Here is a 10,708-nt window from a genome sequence, read left to right as displayed (position 1 = left end):
AATTTAGAGAAGTTCTAGATGGATTTATAAAAATTAATTTTTCTCTTTGAAAAAAACACTTTCATTTAAATTACTGCGATTATTTTCACTCGCAGGGGTGAAACATGTCTAAAAAAGAATGTTCTTCCAAGGGGTACATTTTTTATGAAGAAAATGTATGGAAGTTTTTAAGAAGTGAGAAAAAAAAAAATGTCATTAATCATAATAATACTTTTTATTTGTTATGTTACTTTCTTTTGTTTGTTAAAATATATTTCAAGATAACGCAACATTTTGATTTCATGTTTTTGTACATTATTTTTCTGTTTTGTGCAACTGTTCAAGTTGACAATGCATCTTTTTTTAGAGCAAAAATGTGCATTTACCCGTGCAGCTAACATATAAATATATTTTAACGTTAGCATGTGCGTGTAAGAAGTTAATTAATTCTCTTTTTATTCATAAATTTGCATTAGCATTATCTGCAAAAGTTACTTTTTTTATTTAATCATAAAATGATCGTTTAAAATATTAATTAAAAAAATGTTTGGTTTTAAAATTATGTAAAAATGTATGCTCCCATGCATTACATCGTTGTATATTGTCACTCATTATGTTATTATTTTTTTTTAGTCTATAAACGCTGCAAATGTGTATACCTCATAATAAAACGCATTAATTATCAAAATTTCCGTAATGTACTTTTCAGTACTAGGACTATTTTAAATATGAATAACTTGATATGTGGTAATGACAGGTTTTTATGAAACGCGGTTACTAATAAGAGTTCATTTCGTGTAGCTTTTTAAAACATTACAGATAGATAGATGGATTGAATATTACGCGCATTGGCAATGGATCGCCATAAAATGATTTAAAAAAATAAATTATATATGTAGGGACTCAACTGATAAATAAACAACAATACGCGTTGTTTTCACCGTGGTTAAGCGAATACTCCGTTGAATTGTTGCTAATCTGGTGAAAATAGGTCTTTGCCGCTATAACCAAGTCAATTTAGTCTTAATTAATTACGTAATAAAAAGGAAAGGTAAAAACTGTAAAGAAACTATGACATGACTAAGTATAACAAAAAAATGCTTTAAAAAAAGAACCCCTTTTCCCGAAATTGTTTCATACTGTTTAATTCGTTTTTACAAATAAAACAAATGCATAAATTTGAAATGAAAATTGTAAAAAAAATTTCTATAAATTTAATATTTAAAGAGTACGGAAAAATTTTAGCGAATGTTGAACCGTTTTTGAAGTGGAAAGTTCATAATATGATTTTCATGAAGCAGAACAATTTACTGTGCCGATTAAACCTATTTAGTGCCAAAATTGTTAGAACATTTCTAAGTATATGCTTTGACCGTGCATGTAAATCACGCTTTATTGAGAAAAAAAAGTTACCATAAAGGCGAATATTTACTGTTTATAAATTGGGGTGCTAAATCCATATATATATATACTTATATATATGTATACATTCTTGTCTGATAAAAAAATTTTTAAATTGTCAAATAAGTCGCGGAACGTATTAAGAAACGGCAAAATTTGCAACCCCTTCAATGTTCTTTTTTAAAAAGTATGTTACATATTAACCATATCATGAAAGCGTTGTAAATAAATAAACTTCTTATACGTTGCATAAACATTTAAAAAAAAAGAAAGCTTTTCTATGTAATATAGATATTCTCATTTTAAACTATAATTTGTTTTTAAAAAAAAAAAAATAATGGCAAATTTTGTTAAATAGGTTAATCTTAAATAATTGAATTAATTACATATTTTTGAAAAACTTTAATGAAACATCATGAAAATATAATTTTTGTCTAAATTAGTTGCTAGCATGTTTTATGGATAAATCTAAGTTTTGCTTTAAACGCTACTTTGCTTTGCATTCATTTTAATTGGAGTTATTTGGTTTATATATGTCTGCATTTATGCCAATATATATATTTGGTTAAATACATGTAATGCATATTATATAGAAAATAGTGATGATATAAAAGTAAAAATGTAAAGGATCTCTTTTCATTATTGATACTATGAAACGGTATGTGGTATTTAATATGTTGAAGTCATGGGAATGTTACAAACGTGCCAGATGAATGGGAAATGTAAATTTATTGGTTATGTTAAAATTTTTGCATACATCTTTTTATTTTGTCTGTGCCTTTGTTACGATGATGAGGTATAATATAAAAATGCTTTATAGGCTTATCATTGTTATTCTGTATGTATATTTTTATAAATAAATTATTTTTGTTGTATGTGAGATTATTAGTAATAAGGAAATCTTCCGTTTTTTTTTTTTTTTTTTATATTACCACTGAAAATTTACTGAAAATAAGAAGCTGAAGATTACTAATGCAGTGGATTTAACATGTAAACGTTTATTAGCAATGAAAGTCGTGGGAAATTCCGCCCCCAATGTAGGATTCGGACAAAATGTGCATGAAAGGCATGATAGGCATGATAGGCACGATAGGCATGAAAGGCACGATAGGCATGAAAGGCACGATAGGCATGATAGGCATGATAGGCATGAAAGGCATGGAAAGCCCAGGAAATATCTAAATGATAATGAAATCGAATCAGAAAAGAAACGATTAGGAAAAGGCTGTAAAGTAAAATGCAAAACAATTAAACTGATTGAAAGAATTAGAAATTTTATTCTAAAATATTTTAAAATGTTAGAAGAACCTATCGAAAAAATAGTTTATTATCATTTTAGTTATATAAATGGTATTAAGAATGATCCAATGATTAGCAGAAAACAGATGCCAAAAATGTTATTTAAAAAGTACTGTGTACTTTTGCTTACACCGATCATTGTGAAAACCTGTGCAATAATTATATTTATAATACGCTCATCAAATCTTGTGAATACATATGCTTCGCTAGAACCAATCATGGCGACAGTCAATCTCATAATTGTACAAATTATAGGTACTACTTACTGCCCTTACAACGCTCCTTTATATATTAGTAAAAAAAGTACAATACGATGCGAAGCAACAAAATAAACCTAAAATTCGTTATGCGAGTACCAGGACGAGTAAAACTACACTTAAATCGTAAAGATAAATACCCTATAAATTGTTGTAACTTTTTATTATCCCGGGGAATATTAAACACAACGGGTATGTTTGCCCCCCACTACTTAATCGTCATAGTTCCATGCTGATAAGGGTAACATATGATATAGATAGAATAAAAAACGCATATGTACATTTGTCTTGGACGTGTAGCTAAGCATTATACTACCTTCAGGGGCATTTGAAATGCTGCCTTAGTACAATTTAGTATTGGGTATTAAGGTTACTTGAATTTTATTTTTTTTTTTTTTTGGTGTACTTTTATACAAATAAAATGCACGTGCATTTAGGTAACACACAGAAGAGCTATTGATTTGATATCATCGAATGATTGAGCTATTTTATGCTTCTAATTTGATTATACTTCTTTTTTATTTTTCTGTTGGTTATGCATAATGCATTATTTCATAAGTTTCATATAAATGTTTGCTAATTTGTATATAATATTGCACATTTTATATTGGCGTTTGTCATTTATTTTAAATTAAATTAAAAATTGTTTTATTTTTTTAGTTACATAGTGAAATGGATTCATGTCCTTTTGTTTCAAATATAATCTGTTCATATTTGCTATATTTGCACAGAGAGATAGGCATGTGCCTATTAAAATGCGTATACAAAATGATAAGATAAAATAAAATTGTTTGTCTTTTGTATAGAACAAATATGACTTTATAAAACTATTCTAAAATTATATATTTTTTTTTTGTGTTAAAAAAATGTGGTATTAATTATTGATATTTACTTACTGATTTGATGTGCATAGGAGTCTATTTTTTGTTTTTCATAATATACTCGTTTTTACTATGCACAGTATTCATCTTTTTTATAAAAGTTACGTAATATTAAATATTACAATTAAATAATTTTTTTTTTTTTCACAATTTAAGCATATAGATATGTTATTTTTACCATGTGTCCATTTTGTAACTTCTAACATGATGTAATTAAGTTACAAAATGTTAAATGAGTAAACTATTTTTTCAAATAAAAGGACAAGCACACCTTTTCTGCAACGGCTATTTAATGTATATTCTATTATTTAATCACCGAAATGTTGGGAGTTGTTGCAAAATAACACTTGAACAAATTGTATGCATAAGTGTGAACAAAATGTAGTTTTCAAAGTGTACAATGTTAATAAAAAGAGAAATACATATTTTCTGCTTTTCTATATCAAAAGTACAAATATAAAAAAAGGAACACATATTGATATAGAAAAGAGACGGTAATGTAAAAGCGACGTGGTAGGCAAAGTGAATCCATCAATTGTTACAAATACTAATTTGTGACAAAGTCTTAGAATAGTTCGAGAACTCAGTAATATAAAATAAACAGTTTTAGTCACTTTCCATTTCGTGAAAGCAATAATTACAATATTATTCTTAATACATTTGAGCAGTTCTGCAGAAAATATAGAAACAGTTGTGCATTATTTCGTATGTTCAGGGGTCTTTTGGGTCATATTCCCTAAATGTTTTAATCCAGTATAAATGAAACAAGAATCACTAAAGCGTATCATATTATGACAAACTATTTAAACTATTGATGATATCCAAAATATGCACTACAGCTAGCTTTAGTGAGTTTTTAATATAATATGTCTTTTTTTATTATGAGGTACTTTTCATGCACGAAATTACATTAATGCGAAACGTAGAATAATCATGTTTAATGAATGATTCCTTTTTAGTATTCATATGCCGATATTTTTAAGGAGCACTATGTTAGCAAAATGAAGTACAATAAGGTACGCTATAATATTGGTAAAAAATGGGTTATTTAAGTTTTTCCGTAGCAAAGGCATCTATAAAAGCATTTTCCCATCAATGTGCTGGTTATAAATTAGAAGGAATAGACCACATATAAACATTAGCAGTAGTGACTTTTCGGTTTTTATAATTCAACGTTTCGTATCAACACATTTAAATTAATCCTTAAAATGAGGAATATTATGCCAAATAGGATAAGTGCGTCTGCTTTATGACGTGCGCCATAGGTAAAAAGGCCATTTATATTTCATAATGCGAAGTGTTAGCAAAAGCATGAAATATATAATTATAATTATTCTTCATTATTTTCTACTTCTTTAAAATAAAATTAAACATTTATGTAAATTTCTAATAAAATGAGCCCCAAATAAATGAAATATTAAAAACGCGAATTGTGAATATGAATATAAGTTTCATATTTTCTAGTTACTGTTGAGCTAAGGAAATGTAGAAAAAAAATTTTATAAAAATTGAATGGAATATGCTAAAAGTACAATATATACATCATATTGACTCATTTACATAAATATTTTATTGTACTTAATGTGGAAAAATCCCGTTTATTTTTACTTTTCTCAAATTAAAAGCAAAGTATTTAAACGTAGAATTTTTTCTGTAAAAAATAAACTTCGTTCTCCATTCCTTTTACCGACATAAAAGTAAATAAATTACTTTCCAGAAAATTATATATTACATGCATGGGGCATTTATCCGAATGCATATAATAAATTTTTTATTTTTCATAAAATTAGGAAAATGGGCGAGATACTGATTAGGCGACTTCATCACTTGAAGGATGTTAAAAAATTGTAAAATGATTACATTTTAAGTAATATAAATTTTGTATGATGAATAAAATAAGGTTTACATGAAATATCACTTATTCATCGTTGTAATTTTTGCAAATATTATGACCATATTTATGTTTAACTTATAGCTTTGCGCTTGGATGAAGGCCGTTAAAAAAATCATGCTATATTTTTAATGCCTAAAAAAGCAGTACATTGTAGAAGAAATAAAACATATTTCATCGTTTCCAAGTTTGATAAGACCTTTACTATTTATGTATTAAAATATTGATTGTTTTTATGAAAAAAGATATTATTCATAGAGGAAATTTTTAAAAAATTAAATAAGTCTTTTTTAAGTAAGCATTTATGGAATAAACTTACCGTTTATTTTAAGCGAAAAGGGAAAGAAGCAGGTCCAAATTTTACAATTTGGGGGACTTTAAGTTGTTTAAAGGATAACGTTTCGTAAAGCTTTATTGTCTCATGTACTAAATTCTTTACATTGAGTGTTTTTTTTTTTCCAAAATTAGAGTATGCTTTTGTTTCTATATTAATAGAACTATCATAATGTAATTCTATACTTCATCTAAAGCATATTGCAAAGAATAATATTTCTTTGTCTAATATTAGTATGAAGGAATATGTAATATATAAATAAACTATCTATGTTTATCACGCATACAGTTGTGTATATTGAATGAATCTTTTTTATATGATATAATTAGCATAAATGAGACGAGAATGGAAACGTTGACTGAAGAAGAATGGGTAGATTTTCCTTTTTACTTAAACATAATTTTGATATTATATTACCTGCACGTTGTATTAATCACCAAATTGATGTGCGAATTGAGTTTATTTAAAAAATGTACTTAATTTTCTAAACTATATATGCTGTTTTTGTTGATTTAACAGACTCACATTTTAAAGGATTTAACCTTATACAAAAAATTGGATGAAAATGTAAAGGACCCTAGTAAGATTAAGACTGAATGTAGTTTTTTAAGCATTACTTTGAAATCGATTAGTCCTGATCTTTGTGACAAAATTACAAAAAATGCACGATATACAAATGGTTTATCAACTATAAAAAAAGGTGATGATGATTGCTTAAATTACAAAAATTGGGTTTATGATCAAATTTGGAAGTTCTATAAATCTAAGGATACAATAAAATTAGATGAAGTTATTAGTGATTTTTTGAATATACAAAATGCCGTTAATAAAGTGTTTCCTAAAAAAATTTGTCAATTTGATTTTACTTCTAAAGATAAAAAAGATTTGGAGGAAAAATTAGAAAAGAAAAATTTACGTGATTATATAAAGAATTATGAAAATATTAAAAAAGAAGTCACAGCTAATGTTAAGAGTGACATGTATTCTAAGTACCTTACATATATTAGTAAGATATTCGAAATACATAAAACAAAATGCGAAGGCCCTTGGAATTTTTATCCAAAACAATGTAATGAATATTTTGTATTGTCAACTAATCCGTTTAAGCCGAAGGACCTCTTAGATATATTACAAAAACATAAAGCCCAAGCACCAGTTCATAAACCGGAAGGACCAGTTGTAAATGGACATGCTCAAGGGCGAGGGGGACCTACTGGTTCCGTTGCTGGATCTGAAGGAAAATTAAAAGGTTCAGAGGCAGCTGAGGGTCCTGACGCAAAATTAAAAGGTCCAAAAGTAGTTCAGGGTCCTGACGCAGAATCAAAAGGTCCAAAAGCAGATGTGGGTACTGGCGCAGAGTTAAAAGGTCCAAAAGTAGATGGAGATACTAGACAGGCTGATTCCAAAGCAGGAGCAGGTCCTGGAAAGGATGCTTCAAAAGGACAAGGGGATTCTGGAAAGGGTATTTCTAAAGAAATAACAAGGGGAAATCAAGAACCAGGTCAGCGACCCTTAAGTGCAGGTGTAACTGTAAAGGGAGGAAAACAAGAAAGTCATAAGGGGCCTGATCAAACAAGAAGATCACCTTCCTTTTGGTCAAGTCCTTTTAATATATTTGGTAGTGTATTCAGTAGTCCATCACAAAGAGCAGGCTCTTTAACTGGAAAAGAACAAAAACCCGCAGGTGCGCTTGCACCCGAAGGGAAGGAAAAACCTTTGGGAAATTCTGAACCAAGTTCTAAAGCTGCTGGAGCTGCAAAGGTGGAACCCAAAGCTGCTGATTTACCCCCCAAACGTGTTGATTCACCACCACAGCCCGCTAAATCGGCTCCTGCACCTGCCAAAGAGGATGCCCCACCTCCCCAAGCAACTCTTGCACAAGTCAAAGCGGCACCTACACCTTCCCATGTGGAATCTGTACGAGCTCCTAAAGTATTAACTCCGGAAGTTACAGTGGAAATCCCTAAAGGAAAAGTAATGTGTCCAAATGGAACCATAGGTGATCCTTCTAATTGTGTAAGCGCCCCAGAAGAAACCGAAAGTGCACAGTCTTTGGAAGTATCATATCATGATATTCCAAGTGAAACATATAGCTTAGTTGAACCTGGGAACAACCCTCCTATTATGGAAGGAGAAAATTATAATATATTTACCTCTAACCCAGAGCGTACTATGTTTACGGGAGCCATAATATTGGGAGTAATTTATGTATTTTACCTTTACTATAATGTAAACACAATTTTTATTTGCAAATATGGGCAATGTATGTTATTATATCGCTATATATATGTGCCTTTTAAATGTGTAACTATAAAAAAAGGTTTCATAAATATGTTTCTCGTTTCATTTGCTTATTAGGCTACTCCTTTGGGTAAATGGGTACGTAATAAGATAGGGAGAAGAAGGGATAGCGATTATGATGATCGATCAGCACGAAGCTATTTAACATTAGACAATAATTCAGAATATGATGATTTGAATTCTAGTAGTATGAGTTTTAATGTAGCTTATTATCCTAGATGAATACTTTGGGATAAGCTTGCGGGTAATGTCAAATTTGCAAGAATAATGGCACCGAGTGAATAAATTCATATGCATATAATTTCACTTGATAAATATATATAAAATGAGGAGATATAAGTAAATAACTTTGCGGTAAGTGTGAATTATGGGAATTACGATTTTTATCCGTTGTGCAAATACTTAGAGCTGCGAATAATAAACGAATTAAGCGCTTCAATTTATGGCACCTTTTAGGTAATTTGACATATATGGAATGTGCATGCATAAATGAAAGAAGCACTTGTTTCGATTTTTATGAATATGTATTTTGTAGATGTATAAAAAGCATAATATTATGTATTATTATTTTGATAGAGATAGTATGTGTTATTTAATATTATTCTTTTATTTTATTTTTTTTTGTTGTTAAAAATGTGCACATGAGAATGTGTAATTATTTGTTTTATAATTGACAATCTTATTTGTTAACACGCTTTTTTGTGTAACGAATAAACAACTGCTTAATTAAAATTAATAATGACTTGTTAAATTATAAAGGTCCCATTTGGACATACTAAGTTTAAGGAATAGAAAAATCTATAAATAATGTGCATTATAAATATATGAAGCACACATATCTATTATTAGAAATTTCATAAATTACTCTATTTCATGTAGATAAAAATAAAAAGTCATTAAATAAATAGACACAAAAAATGCTTCGCTTAATAAAATGCTAAAAAATAATAATCTGTTGTTTGCTTAAAGCATGATATTAGGAATACATTACAAAACAATATTTCCTTGAAGTATGAATAAGGTACAATAATTAAAGTTCCACCAAGATATACAAACAAAGGTGTACATTTTTTAACATTTTAATTTTATTGCATCTTAAACATGAGTTACACACTTAATGTTATCAAGAATATCAATTTTACCTTTAATTGATTAAATTAAAACAAAGTATTATAGCAAACGCTAATTTGTTATGTATTTAGTTAACACTTAATAGGCTGTGCATTATGGATTTAATGTGCGACAACTAATTATATGCAATGAAACTACAAAGCTGTAGTTATATAATATATTTTCGTAAATCATTAGATGAAATGCACTGTGCAAAGCATATATTTAAGAAGTATTTCCTTCCCTTTTTGTGTTAAAAAATTATATTATCTGGTGTTTTATTTATTATTTAAAATATATTTTAGGAGCCTTTTTGCCAGATATTTAATTTTTTTTTCATTACACTCCTTTTATATTAATGTGTATCGTTTTGTCTTTTTTTTTTCTTAAGTTTTTCCTGGATTAACCATTTATCAGCATATTTGTTGTTACATTGGGTTTCTATACAATATTGAAATTAGAAGTGCCTTTGCATATTGCTCGTAATAGTGATTTGAAGTATATAAAATCGTTTCGTAAAACAAATAAGTGTTACTAATTGCACGTGTGCATTTTTTCTGTCATAATAGATTATCAATATATACTTGTTTTTATAGTATGCGTGTTTGCTTCATATCTCTTTGTGGTTCATTCCTTAAATTCTATATTTTAGAAAATATATGGCAAATTGTTCGAGTGCTTTTTTTCTAAACTAAATTAAAGTTTTGTTTATGTATCTCTTCCAATGTAGGCTCATTATTTGTCGAAACATTTAAGAAATCTGTTTCACTGTTATTCTCTGTGGATTTCAATTGTGCGTTATACATGGGGATCATATTTGTTTCCTCATTAAATAGTGAAGTGTCCTTCTCTAACATTAGTTCTGATTTATCTAGCTCATTTTTGTTAGCTAATATATATGTACCATCATCGTCGTTTATGCAGTCATCATTCAATTCGCTAAACCACTCTTCATTTTTGTACTTATCTGTTTCGTTATTTTTGTTTGATTCGAAAATGTCGTTTGATTCGCATATCTTTTCAGCATTATATATTTTTTCACCAGAACTCCGTTTTGACTTCAAGCTTTCTAAGAACCTATCCAAATATAATTCCTTGTCATTAATGTTATCCTCAATTTCGCATTCTTCTACTACCAATAGAAGTATGAGCATCCACAATTTGGCTATTAACTGTTTTTTCTTATACAATTCTTGATATAATTTTTTCGTCTCTAATTCTTCCAAATTTGTCAATGAAATGTTTTCAAAGAGGG

The 10,708-nt window shown here is 28.4% G+C and overlaps 3 protein-coding genes across 3 annotated transcripts, besides 9 other annotated features; 2 read left to right on the top strand and 1 right to left on the bottom strand.

Annotated features, from left to right (window-relative positions):
* Window positions 1–1,437: 1,437 nt before the first annotated feature.
* Window positions 1,438–1,469: a microsatellite.
* A 420-nt stretch (window positions 1,470–1,889) lies between these two features.
* Window positions 1,890–1,928: a microsatellite.
* A 459-nt stretch (window positions 1,929–2,387) lies between these two features.
* On the top strand, window positions 2,388–3,011 carry PVX_112635 (hypothetical protein; the record flags this gene model as incomplete). The annotated part of the gene is made up of 1 exon (XM_001612591.1): window positions 2,388–3,011. One exon carries the CDS (start codon window positions 2,388–2,390, stop codon window positions 3,009–3,011), a length of 624 nt encoding a protein of 207 aa, XP_001612641.1.
* Window positions 2,477–2,533: a microsatellite.
* Window positions 2,778–2,798: a microsatellite.
* Window positions 3,012–6,387: 3,376 nt separating the features above from the next.
* On the top strand, window positions 6,388–8,565 carry PVX_112630 (variable surface protein Vir12, putative; the record flags this gene model as incomplete). Its single annotated transcript, XM_001612590.1, has 3 exons — window positions 6,388–6,465; window positions 6,562–8,271; window positions 8,401–8,565. The coding sequence occupies 3 exons, from the start codon at window positions 6,388–6,390 to the stop codon at window positions 8,563–8,565; spliced, it is 1,953 nt and encodes a 650-aa protein (XP_001612640.1).
* Window positions 7,019–7,058: a microsatellite.
* Window positions 8,566–9,993: 1,428 nt separating the features above from the next.
* Window positions 9,994–10,039: a microsatellite.
* Window positions 10,040–10,129: 90 nt separating this feature from the next.
* Window positions 10,130–10,174: a microsatellite.
* Window positions 10,140–10,708, bottom strand: PVX_112625 (Pvstp1, truncated, putative; the record flags this gene model as incomplete). The annotated part of the gene is made up of 1 exon (XM_001612589.1): window positions 10,140–10,708. A coding segment is annotated over one exon (569 nt), but the record flags the coding sequence as incomplete, so codon positions are not given.
* Window positions 10,321–10,378: a microsatellite.
* Window positions 10,445–10,488: a microsatellite.

Source organism: Plasmodium vivax, genomic scaffold, assembly GCF_000002415.2.
Source record: "Plasmodium vivax scf_7167 genomic scaffold, whole genome shotgun sequence".
NCBI classification, from domain to species: Eukaryota; Apicomplexa; class Aconoidasida; order Haemosporida; family Plasmodiidae; genus Plasmodium; species Plasmodium vivax.
This window is presented reverse-complemented; position numbering and strand designations above follow the sequence as displayed.